Below are 17,322 nucleotides of genomic sequence, written 5' to 3' on the forward strand. Positions count from 1 at the left end.
GATCGTTAACCCACTGAGCAAGGCCAGGGATCGAACCCGCAACCTCATGGTTCCTAGTCGAATTCGTTAACCACTGTGCCACGACAGGAACTCCTGAAAATACAATTTTAAAAATGTTTATTTTCTGAGTGTTTGCTTTTAATACATAGAAATACAGTAGATGCCTGTAGATCGACCGTGTATCTGAATTAAGTGGTTTGTAGATTCTTTTGAGTCTTCTGTGAATACAGTCATAGACACACTCTGCTTCTGCAGACAAAGCATTTTTCAGTTCTTAAAAGTGCTGCTTGGTTCTTTTTTTGGAGTTTCCATTTTTCCTCCACGTTATCTGTCTTTTCCTCCTGATTTCATCAAGGGCTAAGCAGAGCCCTCCTTAGAAATATGCAAAGACTGACGCCAGTTTGGATAATCGTGCCTTCTCAACCCCAGATCTCTCTCGGCCTTGTCTGCCTATCACACTGGCTTGATTGCGCCCATGAAGATCCGCACCGAGGCCCCCGGGAACCTGCGTTTGTACAGCGGGAGCCCCACACGCAGCGAGAAGGAGCAGCTCTCGGTCAGCTCCTTCTACTACAAGGAGCGGGTAAGTGGCAGAGCCCCGCCTTTGTCTTGTCCCTTCCCTGGACTCTGGTTCTTTGCCTCCCTGCCTGCCCCGCACGCACGGCAGCTAAACTAGCCCCTGTGGTCAGTCCCGTTGGTAGTTAGAGTGTTAAAAACCATTGCTTCCTTCTTCAGTCGGTTTTACCTTCTGTCAGTTGTTGGGGGGGAGAGGGGCTGGTTGGTTCTTGTCATCCAGACGCTTCCCTCCCCTTCAGCCCTGATCTTGTGATGCTCATTCAAATGAAGCTGATTCCCGGCCTCTCAGAATCGTTTAGCTTCAGGTCTTCCTTGCAATTCTGATGTTTGTCAGCAAATTAAAGGATATTTTGGGAGGCTTGGAATCTTGATTTATTTGGAACTTCATAGCTGTGGGACGTTTTAAAGTTGACCTCTGCGTTTTTATGCCTTTACTAAGTCTGCACTGAAGGACCCATTTGAATGGACCCGTTTATACAAAAATCGCCTGAAACCGTCCTTTTGTGCCTGGGTTCTTAAGGGACTTGTTGTCCCTAAAGTAGCTGTTGAGCTGTCAGAGGCCTTTGGTGACCAGAAATGTGGAGAACATCGGATGATTCTGAGAACTCTTTCTCTGCTGTCAGGTCGAGTCTGGCTTAAACCAGCTCTTAACTGGCAGGACATAGTCAGCTTACCTCTTAGGTTCTCATAAGCTCAGTCCTTAGGAGTTCTTTGTTGCTTTCTCCTGCTAATTGAGACAGCATGAATTGACTATAATTAAATCTATTTTTTTTTTAAAAATTGAATTACTTAAAATAAAACCCTGATTTCCAGCAAGTTTTAGAAATTGCTGTGTTAAGGTCTCCCCTTCCCAGTTCGCACCACAGGTGGCCGTCTGATTTGTCCAGTCTTAGGACTGTGTGTGACAAATGAGTGACAGGAACTGGTGCTTGAGACAGGACTGGTCTCTGGCAAAACCTCAGTCAAATAGGGCAAAGGGCTTTTTGGCTGGTTGTCTTTCTGGTCACCTTTCCAGAGTCTGCTTCCTCACGTCACTGACGGAGGGCTGCCCTGCCCACTGAACTGCCGCAGACCTTCTTGGAACACCTTCGTTTTCTCAAGTCCTTTACATTAAAGAAAAAAAAAAAAAGACAATATTTTTGCTTTTAGTGTAAGCTAGCAGGTAAATGGTGAGATTGGTTTGATAAACTGATTGGAGCTAAGGCATTTTATTTTTGATTTAATAGCCAAACAAACTCAAGGCTGGGAAATGGGGGAATTTTCTTTAGGGTCAGGGCCAGGTTGAGGGGTGCTTACAGTCAAAGGGGCAGTTCTGAATTGCCCTTTGGATCATACCGCACGCTTCTCGTGCTTGGGTTCGGATGGGGCAGCATAGATGGACTAGCACTTTGGATCCCGTGGTGGTCTGTAAAGGCCACGTTTCACCGAAATGGCTCCCGGTCCAGGGAGGGAGCTCTCCTAATCGAGAAGCGCTCGTAAAGCCTGCATTTATGTTGTTGAGGGTCTTGGCTCTTTTGCTACAAACACCGTAATCATGAAGAGGAACTAAAGGCGGGTAGATAATTACCTCTGTTTTTTAATATTATTATTTTTTTATTGAAGTATGGTTGGTTTACAATGTTATGTTAATATCTGCTATACGGCAAAGTGATTCAGTTTATATATTCATATATAATACATATATACATTAATATATATACATGCATATATACACACACACACATATATATATTCTTTTCCATTGTGGTTTATCATAGGATTAAAAAAATGTTTTCATTGTTATAGTTGATTTACAGTGTTCTGTCAAATTCTGCTGCACAGCAAAGTGACCAGTTATACATTTATATACGTTCTTTTTTTCACATTATCCTCCATCATGTTCTGCTTATCCCATTAGATTATGGGATAAGCAGGACCTCATTGCTTATCCCATAATCACCTCTTATCAGACAAGATCTGCTGGGGGTGGGGTGGGGAAGGGTCGTGATAGTTCAGCTGGGGGAATTCCCAGTGTCTGCTTCTCCACAGAAAGTGGGCTCCTCTGGTCCTCTAGGGTGATATAGTCAGTGGCTCTGCATTTTATTTCAATAAATAAAATTATTTATTGAGCAAATAAAATTAGGGGAGGTAGTGTCACTGTAATTTCATAGGAAACCTTTGTATTGATGTATAAGATACAGAGAAAAGTTCACAAATCATAGCTTTGTAGTTCAGAGAATTAGCAGTCACACAGGCCAAGAAATAGAATATTCTACAAACACTAGAAGCCTTGGGGTGGGAGGCACTTTTTAATGGATGAGGCATAGTAATTACTGGGTCAAGTCATATGAAATTGCTGCTATTTGAACATTTTTGACTTGAAAAAAAAGTTTCATGTGGTTCAACCTAATAAGTTAAAATCAGTTACTAATAACTGGTACATCAGTTTTTTGTGATGAAGCTGAAAGAATTTCTTAAGTTCTCCTTGAAGCTTGTTCTTGTCCACCCCATTTACATGGGGCATAGGGGAAGAGTTAAAAGGAATGAAATATGGCCATGGTATTGTATGTACACAGGCCGTCTTATTTTCCTCGTGGAGGGCGATAATGGTTTTGGCTCTCGAGGAATATTTCCTGATTCTTGGGTATCTAGTTTCAAATGTGAAGTAATACCACTTTTATTACTTTTGTCCCAGAGACGATTCCAGTTTACTAAATTTCTCCGTGCTTAAGTCTTCATTTTCAGCTGAAGTTTTGTCTCCTGCATACTTTCATTCTTGTTTAGATCGCTTACCCCTGAAAGCTTTAAATGAGTAAGAATAAAGGAAGAGAGTATAGCTGCATTAAAGCATAGCGCTGAAGGAGTTATAGCATATTTTGGAGATTGCAAAAAAGAAAAAATCTTCACAGAGCCACTAGGGCCTAATATTCATTTCTCTCATCTTTTTGTGTTTTTAACCTGCCTTACTTCGGTCGTATCGTTGTATCACCCAAATGGAATTCCAGTGTTCACTCTTAAAAATTTTTTTAATGTGAGAGATGTAAAAAAAAAAGATTAAATTTCATAGGAAGTTAGAAAGTGCAGAGAGATTCTAACTAGGTAACTAGACAAACTATTAATAGCTGATGAAATATTGTTTATTCTTAGGTTGAATCAGAAGGCCCAGAATTTAAGACAGACTTTAGGCATTGCCCTATAAACATTGAAAAATGTAAATTGTATTGGGGAAATAACAATTTAAAAAAATAATAAAAAATACACACACACAAAATAAAACCGATAGTGCAATAGGTTAAAAAAAAAATGTTTGCAGCTTCCCACGTTTGCTTGCATTTATGTCACTAAAATAGCTGTAATGTAAATATGCAGGGAGTTCTTGAAGTTAATAGAATAATTTCTTTTTTTTTTTTTTTTGGTCTTTTTGCCATTTTCTTGGGCCGCTCCTGCGACATATGGAAGTTCCCAGGCTAGGGGTCTAATCGGAGCTGTAGCCACAGGCCTACGCCAGAGCCATAGCAACGCGGGATCCGAGCCGTGTCTGCAACCTACACCACAGCTCACGGCAACGCTGGATTCTTAACCCAACTGAGCAAGGCCAGGGATCGAACCCGCAACCTCATGGTTCCTAGTAGGATTCGTTAACCACTGAGCCACGTCGGGAACTCCAGAATAATTTCTGATTTCCCTGAACCATGTTTTGTGCCCCCAGTTTCATACTGATGCTGGTGTGGATAGTGTGAGCCCTGGGGCGGGTCACCCTGCACTCCTCGGGGGCTGTCGCTCCCTCGTGGCACCAACTCTGAGAATGTCCTGCCCTCCCAAGGTCAAGACTTCAGGTTCTCCAGCACTGCGCAGCCACAGGCCAAACACTGTTCGGTGTTCAGTCTACGGAGGAACCTTCGTGTTCAGGGGCGAGAGTCCTCTCGCACATACGAGTGCTCTTGAAGGGGCAGCAGAGCTCTCCACCTGTTGCTCGTGATCTTCATCCTCGTAAGAGAACCACAGATCCCCACAGTATCCTCTGTCAGCCTCCTGTTACCTTGAGATGTGTTTCAGACTAAAGGACGGTGTATGGATTGTGATGGATTGAGGGAGGGGGGTGAGGGAAGCCAGATACTGCTGTGCTGAGGTTCAGATTTTTCAGTCATTCCCATCCGATTTTGCAGTATGTTATGGTACCTTTGAATCCATCAGATGTATGGGAAGCTTTCGTTTTATTCTATATTTTTCCCTTTTAATTTTCTTGGTGTTTTTCTTCCCTTCTCCTGGGTGTAACGTTTTCACGCACAGATGTCTCCTCGCTCTGCCCGGCGACGTTGGTCCATACAAGCAATTAACGACTTCCCGGTACTGTGCGCTGTGCAAATGCTCTCCTTAACTAATCCTGTCTCTGCCCAAAGGCCCAAGAATAAAATGCCACCTGCCTGGCTTTGAGGAACCTGAAATGACAGGCTGACTGGTTTTCAGGACCAGCCTGATCAATTTTTCACTCTTGGGAGTCAGGTGCCAGGGACTGCCTCCTGGTTCCATCCGTTTCAAATGGGTGAATACGGATCTCGGTAAGGATTGTGAACGGACTCCTATGAAAGTGAAGGCAAATCCTGGGTTTCTTGGAAGGAACCCCAATAATAAGCCTTTAGCTCACCTGATTTCACTTGAAATATTTATACAACTTCATAGAGTTTCCAAGAGCCTACCTTTGGCATTGAGGGCAGCAGAGGAAGATATAAGAGGCTTTTACCATCTTGTCTCTGTTTTTATCGTCTTGGTCGAGTTCAGAGAAGGACATGCCTGCTTGCTTCATTGGCGTGACGCAGAAGCTAGTTTGTAATCCTTTGGGAATTTCCTGGAACAAATTTTTCCTAACCGTCAGTATTTTGCATTGACAGTAAAACCTCTGCTATGGACACCCTCTCTTCCTTTTCTCTTGCTTACTCTGTCCTCTTCTGTCTTCCTCTCCCACCCCCTTCGTGTTTCAGTCACGCCAAGGTGAGCTCAGGCTGTGCAGGGCAGCCTTGAGGCATTTGTGTAAATTTCATTTGGTGTTTAAAAAAAAAAAAAAATGTATGTATCTGTTTAGGGAGATAGTCCTGTAGCCTTTACATATAAAAAACAGTTGAAATCAGGAGCCCTGATTAACAAGTGCCACTGCTGCCTAACAACTTGGAGGTGAAGCCACCACCGTGGCCACCTTTCCTCTCTGTCCCATCACCCTGACTGCAGCGTTTCCACTGATTTTCCCACAAGTCCCTGCTCCCACTGCTATTTAAATAGGAACTGATTTTGACTCACTGCCCACTCTACTGATTATGCATTGTCGACGGGGTTGCTGCGAAGCAGTTGGTGGCTTATTCTTGGGCTGTTTTTACATTTAACCCATTTATTGGCATCGATGTTGCCTCCGGTTGTAGCAGTAACACTGGTGGTGCAGTCGCAAGCTGGCTCTCAGTTGTCATTCAGCGCTCTCTGCACCCGTGCCTCCCTCCCCACCCTCTCTCCACCCGCTTCCCCCCGCCCCGCCCCCGTCCTCTTTCCCTGTAATTCCATGAACACCTTCTTGGTCTGTTCAGAGGAGCATCCTGGTCTCATCGTGTGATAACTTGTCTGTCTCACTTTGTCTCTCCTCCCTCGATCCCTGCTCACGGAATCTGTGGGGAAGGGGCGTTTTCTATCGATGGGGCATTGAGAAAGACCTAAGAGCAGTGCAGAGTCCTGGGCCTCCCAAAGGGACTGATTTTACTGCACAGAAAAGTTTCCACATTTAAGCCCGTCAGAGTGGGACTGGAGCAATGCAGGGGGTTTAGGGGGCTTTGGGGCCATGGTGCCCTTCCCTCACCCACAAAGGGCAGCCACACCTCAGCCCCTGTGTCACCGCTGTCCTTGCCTGACAGTGGCTCAGACGAGAGAGGCCGTCCTTAACAACGTCAGCGCAGTACTCGGGCAAAGAAGTTTTGGGGAGGTGTGGATGCGACAGGAACTGTGTTTTGTTGCCAGAGTTCAGGAGGAAACACCCTGAAACATTGTCTGAGCTTGATAGGGACGAGCAGGGACCTGAGGCCCTGTTGCCTGATTGGGAATTTACCAGATCTTGGTTTAGGCAGCCGTGTTGGATTTGAATCCCCAGAATAAGTGGCCACGAGACAGGATTACTGAGTGAACTCCGTAACCTGAAGGGGAGCTATTTCATATTTAAAAATCATCAAGCACCAAATTAAAAAACAAAACCAAAACGAGAATGAAACTATTTTATGACCCCCTTAAGAATTTTTTGTCATGTTCTTTTGCAGCTCTTTCTTGCTGGATTAAATGAACAAGAAGAGCTGTCTGTCTCTCAGTGGCTTTTACAGTTTGAGTCTTGGCGGCAGCTTCCTTAGGGCGATCCTGGGCAGGGCATCTCCTCTTGCAGGCTCAGAGGCAGTTTAGCAAGGTCCAGAAAGCAGCCATCCCCTGTACATCAGTACAGATCAGACAGATCACCCAGAAGCCTGGCGTCTCAGGAAGTCGACAAGGTGGTCCCAGGAAATGCTGTGCTCTCCGTAGCCCAGTGAAGGATGGTTGCGGAAAGTTACCTCAGACCACCGTTTATATTTTCATTAAGTACTTGGATGACTCGCCGGGGCCGCCTCCATGGACCCCTGTCACCCAAGACTGCAAAGCGAGAAAAGCCCCGGGACCTCTCTCTGGACCCTGAGTTTTCTTTTCTCTGAAGGTGCCAAATCCTAACAGATTCAGAGAGGAGTTAAAACAGTGCGAAGTGCACGCCTGAAACAAGGCACCTTGGCCCGATCCTGGTGTGCGAAGCCCTGCAGCCTGGAGCTGCTTGCCTCGGCCCGTCTCCCGCCCACGCTGAGTGCAGCCCCCAGGCTTGGCAGAGAAGTGACTTTGGAAGGGAGTTATTGTAGGAATTCCCTGAGGGCCTAGCAGTTAAGGATCTGACATTGTCACTGCAACTGCTAGGGTCACTGCTGTGGCCCGTGTCCAATCCATGGCCCGGGAACTTTCGTATGTTGTGGGTGCAGCCAAAAAATTTGTTTTTAGAAAGTGAGTAATTGTAGATGCTGGCGTGTTGGACAGGCCTCACTAGAATGGATATATTTTTCAAATTTTTATTATTTATTTTCTTGGCTGCACCCACGTCATATGGAAATTCCTTGGCCAGGGATCAAATCTGAGTGGCAGCTTCACTCTTAGCCACAGTTGTGGCATTGCCAGATCCTTAACCTACTGTGCCCCAGTGGGAACTCCTGGATCCATTTTTACTCCTGGACCAAACTACTTACATATTTACAAGTAGCTTAGTCAGGACTTAATCCTCCCCCCCCCCTTTAAATCTAAACTCTTGCTCCTGAAACCAGGTGAACAAGTATGGGCTTAGCAGGCTGCCAGCCTGAGTGCAAATCTCAGCTCTTAGGAGTGGCATTGAGTAAGCTCCCCTCCTCACTGGTACAGTCCAGGACGCCTCTCATTTCCCACACTTAGGCTCCTCCCTGGCCGTCGTAGAGGAGGCTCTGGGGAGATGGGATAATTGCTCATGGTCTTCTTCCATGACCATTCCCCAGGTCCCTCTGCTCAAGTATTTTTGACATTCTGAAAATGATCCTTTTTAGAAATATTTCAGGTCTGCTGGGAAAAGCATTCTTACATGAACTAGTCTATTTGCAAATGAACCACTTTGGGCACGTGGGCCTTATTAACCTTACGCTTTCATGAGGTTTGCTTAAAAAGTCAGGGAATTGTGACTGTTGCCAGTGTCATCTGAAAGCTGTAGCCCCCATTCGTCCCAAGGCCTCTTTTGGTCTCCGCTATTGAGTGGTAACAGCTCCATTGCCCAAGGGCTTCTCATTTCCTCTTTGTATTAAGGAGCCAGAGTCAGTGCCTGGAACAGCATTTTAGAAGCCTTTCAACCAGCCTGGAAGAGTACATTAGATGGAGCCTGTTGGATTCCAGGTGGAATCTTTTTAATATAGATCTTTTCTTTCTGCCTTAAAAAAAAAAGAAAGAAAGAAAGAAAGAAAAATCCAGTACCCTAAGTCTCATTTGAGATGACTAATTACGTGGGGCCTGTGGGTGTGTCGTTTCTGGGAATTTTTAAACCCCCAGAAAGCTGAATGAGGATCCCAAATGAAGAGTTTGTGCCCTCCCTATAATAGTTAACCATACTGTGCTGTCCTGTCACCGCCAGGTTACTGTCCCTAAAATGCGTCACAGTGTTTAGTGTACATGCGGCCACACTGTCTCGTGTCGGGGAACGCTGCCTGGCTCCAGCCCATTCTTACAGGCCATTTGCTCGTTAGCTCACGCTCCCCTTCCTTGCACCCACATCACGATTCTTCTCTAGAAAACAACCAGGGCTCACAGAGGAATGAAGGGCTACCCCGTGACAATAGATGAGACTTCCTCTTGGCTTGCAGAGTAATGGCTTGTGGATGGACACCTACCACTTCTAAGACCAGATGGGTTAAGGCTCCAAATTGACAATGTAGCATATGTATTTACAAATTATGATCAACAATCCAGGTGCTTCAGTTAAATGCCTGCATTTACCTGCCATGCCCTGAGTCCAGCTGTGCTGGATTTAGGAGGCTCCACGCATGGGACAACTTTGGGGCTCAGGTGGGACATCAGTGGTCAGAAATGCCTGAACATAGACCGGGACTGGCTTACAGAAGAGTGATTGGATAAAAATCGCTAGAGGAAAGCGAATTTCGCAAGAGTCATCTGATGAATGACCTAGTCTCTATGCCCGAGAGTTTGTGTACATTGACAAGAGTTAGAGAGTTTAAATTGCACTTTTTCAGTTCACGCTTTGTACTCTCACTTTTTAATTGTCCCCTGACTCTCCTTGTGGATTGGAACCACAGAGCTTGTCATGAGCCCAAAAGTTACCAATGAGCGAAGAGCGAGTGACATGACAAAAAGGCAGGGGCCCAGGGTCACATGACAGTACACCTTGGTTTTCAGACTCCATGTTACAGGGTCTTTCACCAGTTCCTTTTGCCTCCTTGTTAATATGTCACTTCCCTCCTGAGTTGAGTCACTTTCGCGGCCCCCTTTTTAACTTCTGGCAATAAAATAGACTATTGCTCCCTTGGCTGGTCATCATTTTGAAGATACCAGTTGGGGCTGCACTCTAATAAGTCTCATTTTCCAGGAGGTCTTCCATTTCCCACATCAGGCTTCTCTTTAGCAGTTTGTAGGGATGCCTCTGGGGAAAAAGGATAATTGCTCATGATCTTCCACATCTATTACCCCGGTCCCTCTGCTCAGGTATTTCTGACATTCTAAATGATCACTTGTAGGAATAATTCAAATCTGTTAGGAAAAACAGGGTAGTTCTCCTTGAGTTGCTAAGTTTCTGCCTGCCTCCCGTAGATGAAGGTTTGCAGATCCCACACTGCTGTGTCTGAATTAAATTTCCAAAATCCAGTTAAAACTGTCCAGGGAAAACAACAACAACAAAAAAAACTTTCATTCGTTTCAAGCAAGAACTTTGACCCTGGAGCTGAACCCAACCTTAAAAGTTGCTCTCCTCCCACATTTTTTGTGGTCTTTACTAACTTATTTACCTCCTGTTCTTTCTTTCTTTATTTTTTAAAATTCTGGTGTCAAGGCATCTATTTTGAGCCCCTGCAGAGTGCAGCTAGTGCTGCAGTCGGTGCTTGTTTTCCTGGTAGGATTTTGGACCATGAGCTCAATGCCCTTCGCCATCCTTTTACTTCCTACAGACGCTGATTCATGTAATTGTGGGCATGATGTAATGCACAGTCCCTGCAAATTACCAGTGGCCCGACTAGGATGTGCTCTGCAGCTGTAGGTTCCCATTCCTCAAAGTCCCCATCAGTCATATCTTGTCCTCTCCCTCAGAAATCGAGGAGATGGAAAAGTAAGCGGGAGGGCTCGGACGCTGGCAATCGACCCATCAAGGCTGCTGGGAAAGTGATCATTCAGGATATCGCCTGCCTTCTTCCTGTTCACAAGTCCCTGGGAGAACTGTACATGTAAGTTCAGCATCTCAACCATGCCGGAGTATCAAAGTTGGTTGGTTGGTTGGTTGGTTGATTTTCTAAGGTATCGGACTCCTTTCTTCAAAAGCAGTTTTAGGAGAAGCCCAGTGCCTTTGCTGTCTTTGGCTGCGAAGCAAATGACCACAGCCCTTGCCATTTAAACACACCTGTATTATCTTGCAGTTTCCGTGGGTCAGGAGTCTGGGCTTGACTTATCTGGGTCCTTGCTCAGGTCCCCCCAGGCTGAAATCATGAAGTCAGTCAGGTGGGGGCGGGGGAGTCTTAGCCAATGCTCAGGGTCCTCCTGCAGGCGCCTTCAGGTTGTTAGTAGAAGTCAGTTCCTTGCAGCCCGAGACATCAGGGAAGTTCAACTTCTCCCAGACCAGCCAGTGTCACTGATGCTTCATCTTCTTGCTAAGACCTCATCTGATTAGGGCAGGCCCACCCAGGAGCATCTCCCTTTTGACAGTCATGGGAGTGATAATGCCTCAGTATTCACTGGTCTCTCAGGTTCAAGGGAGGGTTTATACGAGGCATGCACAGCAGGGGGCAGAAATCTTGAGCGCAGTCTCAGAAGTCTGCCTCCTACATGTAAAACAGTTAAAAGCAGAGCCACTTTAGTTGAAGGGAGTTGGGAGGTGAGCGATAGGCATACAGAGGCTGCTGACCTGTGGTTTCCCCTTCCAGAACTTGAATATGTTACAAAAATAGTTATTTTTTTGTTGTGGTATGTACATAGCGTATACCCTTTGTGTTAGAAACTACAGTCAGTATTATAGCCATCTAAATCCATTTTTATGCAGCCCTTAAGCCTGGGAAACTCCCCAGAAAAGCTGACTGGCAAATTGGTCTTTGAGTCTAGCCTCCTGTCCTGACTACAAAGAAGTGAGCAATTTGACCTTCCCCAGGTCTGAACTCACAGCTTAAGGTCAGCTGTAGATAAGCTTTTTCTCCACATTACATAGAAAGGGAGCTTAAGGCCAGTCCAAATAAAACTTGCTTTTTTTTGTCTTTTTGCCTTTTTCTAGGGCCGCTCCCATGGCATATGGAGGTTCCCAGGCTAACGGTCAAATCGGAGCTGTAGCCGCTGGCCTACACCAGAGCCACAGCAACACCGGATCCGAGCCTCCTCTGCGACCTACACCACAGCTCACGGCAACGCCAGATCCTTAACCCACTGAGCAAGGCCAGGGATTGAACCTGCATGCAACCTCATGGTTCCTAGTCGGATTCGTTAACCACTGCACCACGACGGGAGCTCCCCAAATAAAACATTTTGAGTGACAACCAAAGAGTCAGTTTTTAGTTTATTAAACTAAGCTATTATTAAAATTATTATTATTTAATTTATATTGAAATGTATTTATTTAAATTATTGTTTAAATTATTTAGTTAAACCAGAAGGAGTTACTGGAGAAAGGCAGACTAGGAGGAAACTATTAAATTGTTTTTTAATTTCAGATTGAATGTGAATGATATTCAAGAAACGTGTCAGAAGAACGCCACTTCTGCCTTGCTTGTCGGAAGGAAGGATCTTGTCCAGGTATTTTCCATCCCTTTTGTTGGCTGTCTGGATTTTTCTTTTGGGGCAGGTTCTTTTTGCTTTATAGTTGTGGTTTAGTAAAATTTCAGGGTGTGCCTCCTATTCTGTAATTCCTTTCCCATTTTCTTTGCCAAACTATAGGACGAGAGCAGCTTTCTAAATCCTTCAGATGTTTTTCTTATTAGTGCTTTGTTGAGAAGATCCTTAAGCATTTATTAAGTTTTTATAACATCCCTTTTCTATTCTAGTGCCATGATGATTGCAATGTACCTAAATTTGGATATCTATATCCTTGCCATTTGTGCCGATTTGGTTTTTTTAAAAACTTTTATTTAGTTAGGTTTTTTTGGGTTTTTTTTTGGTCTTTTTGCCATTTCTTGGGCCGCTCCCATGGCATATGGAGGTTCCCAGGCTAGGGGTCGAATTGGAGCTGCAGCCGCCAGCCTGCACCAGAGCCACAGCAACGTGGGATCCAAGCTGTGTCTGCAACCTGCACCACAGCTCACGGCAGTGTTGGATCCTCAACCCACTGAGCAAGGCCAGGGATTGAACCCGCAACCTCATGGTTCCTAGTCAGATTCGTTAACCACTGTGCCATGACCTAGTTAATTTGTTTTTGTCTGCATCTGCGGCATGTGGACGTTCTTGGGCCGGGGATTGAACCAGTGCCACAGCAGTGACAGTGCCAAATCCTTAACCACTAGGCCAACCAGATAACTGCATGTTTTTTACTTTGAAAAATGCTTCATTTCATAAAAGCTTTACCAAGGCATCCCTTAAGATGGAGACATGTTCACTTTTAAAATGTGATGTAATATTGTAAAAATTTAAATTTCCCTCATCTTTGCGGGAACACATTAGTGCACTAAAGCAGGTTGCTCCTATATTGGTTTTTTAGACAGCTTCATGAGATTGTAGCTCATAGACCATGCAGTTCACCCATTTAAGGTGTGTCATTCAATGGTTGTTAGTATATTCACAGACTTTTGCAATCATCACCACAAGCGTGGGACATTTCCATTACTCGCTGAAGGCATCCCACACGCCTTAGCTGTCACTGCTCAGTCCTCTCTTGCCTGACCCAGCCCTCTCCAGCTATTAATCTCTATCTGTCTCTATCGCACCCTTTATTCTTTAGTGTGAGGGTTGGATTGAGGATTGGAAACCACTAGCTATTGTTGTTTCTGGTGTTTTTCCTTATAACCCTCCAAAGTTAAGGCCTTCCCTTGATTTTTATCTCCCTGAAAAAAAAATCCCAAGATTTCCATGCATGTATATATAAATAACCTGGTCACTTTGCTATACAGCAGAAATTGGCACAACTATACTTTAATACAAAAAAAATTTTTTTAAAGATTTCCTGGAGGAAGCTTCCACGTACATCTCATTGGCCAAAATTGAATCATGTGGCCACTCCTAACTGCAAGGGAGTCTGGGAAGGTGAGCCCTTTTAATTGGGCATCATACTGCCTTGAGCAAAATTAGGGTTCTGTGGGTAAAAAGGAGAGTGATGAATATTGGAGAGGCCACTCGCAGCATCTTCTGACTGCGTCCAGAATGCTGTCGTTGTACACTTGTGAGCTCTTGCAATGCAGATAGTCTTTTCAGTTCTTTACCATCAAGAGCCCAGACTAAGAACACTAGCGGTCATTCAGAATGCAAATGTTTACAAGACCCCGTTACACATCCTTGGCAAGCTTCCAAAAAAAAGAGACAAGAAAAATCCCAGGATTTCCTTTTGTCTCCTAGTAAACACTGTCAAGTCCTATGCCCCAAATCCTTTAGGTGAAACTTAGTCATGGGCTATTTCTCTAAGAACCCAGCTACCCCAAATTCTGTGAACCCTAAGAAAGCAAAACGAAGTGGGGGAACTAGTGGGGAGTTTCTCACAGGAGGCCCAGGTCCAAGGAGTATAACCCTGGGCTGAGTATTTCAGACTCTCTCAGCCTCTAGGTAGAATGAGATGCGCAAAAGGAGTTACCTCGTAGTGTTTGAGGAGGAGATTAGTTCCCATTCTGAAAATACATTCTCTGAGAAAAATTACTGCCTAAAGTAGGTTTTTTTTTTCCCTTTTTTCTTCACGTTATCCATACTTTTCTGGCAGAGTTGATTTGGAAGGTCAGGCTGGTCCGAGTGAAGTGAAAAGACCCCTCCCTGGCGTTCAGACACACCTGGGTTTACATCTGGGCTCTGTCCCTTTTGTATTGTGTGATCCTAGGCAGCCACCTCATCATTCTGAACTTTAATTTCCTCAACTGTAGAGTAAGAACAACACCTCGCAGGTACTTATGAGACATATGTAAAAATTGCCATGTCTTTATCTGGTGGATGGTAAATACCCAATATGTGCTAAGTTACTGCTGCTGCTCCTGCAGGGAGTCATTACTATGGTGTGGTATTGCTTAAAGGAATGGAAATGACATCTGTGTACATGCTGGGAGAGCTTTTTTTCATTCTTCACGCACATGTTGAAAATAACGTGTCTGCCACATATAGACTCCTGTATGTCTTCCGCGGAGAGATGCAGAAATAAACCTAAGTGTCAGCCATTTCTGTTGAAGACGTAGGAAATGCATATTGTAAGGGAGGGAATAGTGGACCCCAGTTGTCAGCCAGGGCAGTGCAGATCCTTTCCTAAACCAGAAACCCGTTAACTGCTTTCAGCAACCATCCCAGTGGGCCATTGCTCATAGAAATGAATATTTCTCATTTGAACCCATACTTTCAGGCATTATTTAAGTATATTGGTGCCACATGATTTAATTGATTTTTTTTTGCATATCTGATATGTTTCATACCTGTTTTTTTTTTTCTTTTTCTTTTTTTTTTATCTTTTTAGAGTGGCACCCAAGGCATATGGAAGTTCCCAGGTTAGGGGTCGAATTGGAACTGCAGCTGCTGATCTGCGCCACAGCCAGAGCAATGCAGGATCTGAGCTGCATCTGTGACCTACATATACAGCTCATGGCAACTCCGGGTCCTTAACCCACTGAATGGGGCCAGGGATCGAACTTGTGTCCTCATGGATACTAGTTGGGTTCATTACCGCTGAGTCACAACAGGAACTCTGTTTTTTGATATTTTTATTTGCTTGTTCTTTTTTCCTTTTTTTTATACTTCTTGATTAAAAGTCTGTATCTTCTTCCTCTCGAATTTCTCTGAGTAGAGTATAGTTTAGTGGGCATACAGTGATGTATTGCTAAGAAAGATTTCCCCAAAATAGTATTTCATTTTTAAAGGTCTGGAGGCGAGGGGGCTCTGTTGATGGCATGATGTATTTCTTTTTTTTTTTGTCTTTTTGCTATTTCTTGGGCCGCTCCCGCGGCATATGGAGGTTCCCAGGGTAGGGGTTGAATCGGAGCTGTAGCCACCGGCTTATGCCAGAGCCACAGCAACGCGGGATCCGAGCCGCGTCTGCAACCTACACCACAGCTCACGGCAACGCCGGATCGTTAACCCACTGAGCAACGGCAGGGACCGAACCCGCAACCTCATGGTTCCTAGTCGGATTCGTTAACCACTGTGCCACGACGGGAACTCCGGCATGATGTATTTCTATTTAGCGTGTGCTAAATCTTAAATTTAATAGACACTTCATGGATATTAGTTTCTGCTTGATGACTCTGAGCTTTCAGATTTGGAGATATTCCTCAGACTTGAGGTCAACAAAAAGAAAGCTGAGTCTATTTTTCTTTAGCTTCAGAAGGTATCCTGAAACTTTTATAATGGAAGCCACGAGCAGAGGACAGGTCTTAAGTGTGATACCAAATGTGTATTTTTTTTCCTCCCTGACAATTCACTAATGAAGCAGTGGAAAAAGTCACATGAGTTAGTGGTTAAATAGACAGCCTGGTGAAATTATTGCCAGTGTCATTTCTCTGAAGTTTGTTTCATAAAAGTTTTTTTTTTTTTTTTTCTGATGGCTGCACATGTGGTATATTGGAAGCTCCATGGCCGGGATTGATTCCAACCACAGCTGCATCCTACACTGCAGATGCAGCAACACCAGATCCTTTAATGCACTGCTCCAGGCTGAGGATCAAACCTGTGCCTCTGCAGCGACCCAAGCCGTTGCAGTTGGATTCTTAATCCACTGTGCCACAGTGGGGACTCCCATAAAACTTTTAAAGGCTAGTGTTTCTCAAATATGCATACGAGTCCCCTGAGAATCTGGCTAAAATGCAGATTCTGATTGAGCAGGTCTGGCACGGGGCCTCTGTTTCTGCCTTTTAGTAAGCTGGCTTTGGCCATCCCCAGAGGAGCAGGGCTTTGGGCTGCGTGTGGAGGGGAGGGGGGGTTCGCTCCCATCCTGCTTCTGTGCTCCCCAGTCTGAGTGTGGGTGTTTCTCTTTGTTCTGTCCAGGTTTGGTCACTGGCTACAGTAGCTACGGATCTTTGCCTTGGTCCGAAGTCTGACCCAGATTTGGAAACACCCTGGGCTCGACATCCATTTGGGCGACAGCTGCTGGAGTCCCTGTAGGTTTTGAGAGCAAAAAGTGAGGAGAAAGAGTGAAGTCTGTTTTAGGTCTGTGAACACTCTCAGCGACACCGTCTGAGAGGAGGGTGCAGAGGCCTGAGGCCTGAGCAGGGGAAGTGAGGCCTCTCCTCTGGTGCCTCAGTGCTCGCCGGGAGAGCTCCCTTCTCACAGCGGAAGGAACCATTCAGTACTTACCCTGTATGACAGGGACTTGAGACTCTTGTCCTTGAGAGAGTCATGCTTCAGCCCAGAAGGCACGTCCGTCTCAGCGCAGGAGGTGGGCTCTTGAGGTGGGAGGTTTCTCGGGTGCTGTGTGTCTCGCCCCTGAGAGCAGGTTAGAGACGTGCACGCCGGCCTTTGTGCTTTCCGAAGGCCCCGATGCATCCACCCTCCTGGGCAGTTCCTAAAAACACGGAGTTTGCGTTTGATTTATTGCACTGACGTATGGCACACTGGAAATACCATGTGCAGAATGGTTTCCCACCTGGAAAACCACATGCGCCTCCGTGGCAGGGAGACCTGGGTCCTGACAGGGAGACGGAGACACTCCGGGCCTTCCGGTGGAGGTTCCCTCTCCTTGCCTGTTGAGGCCAGACCTGGGCGCGTGATCAGGCTTCCCGTCCTCACAAGCAGGTCTGCTAGTGCTTGTTCTGCCTGCCTCCTTTGGGGGCTCCAAAGATGGTGTGAGAACAGCTTTGAAAGATGAGACGCTGCTTAGTAGGAAAGCATCCGTGTTCATCCAGC

The 17,322-nt window shown here is 45.4% G+C and overlaps 1 protein-coding gene across 1 annotated transcript in view; it reads left to right on the plus strand.

The window, feature by feature from the left end:
• The window catches only part of WDR59 (WD repeat domain 59), an 87,174-nt gene that overhangs the window by 57,341 nt on the left and 12,511 nt on the right, over nt 1-17,322 (plus strand). Inside the window, 5 exon segments of the mRNA XM_021093785.1 lie at nt 430-583; nt 4,846-4,902; nt 10,420-10,553; nt 12,021-12,102; nt 16,465-16,577. Coding sequence (XP_020949444.1) covers nt 430-583; nt 4,846-4,902; nt 10,420-10,553; nt 12,021-12,102; nt 16,465-16,577 — 540 coding nt within the window.

This window comes from Sus scrofa, chromosome 6 (assembly GCF_000003025.6).
Source record: "Sus scrofa isolate TJ Tabasco breed Duroc chromosome 6, Sscrofa11.1, whole genome shotgun sequence".
Lineage (NCBI taxonomy): Eukaryota > Metazoa > Chordata > Mammalia > Artiodactyla > Suidae > Sus > Sus scrofa.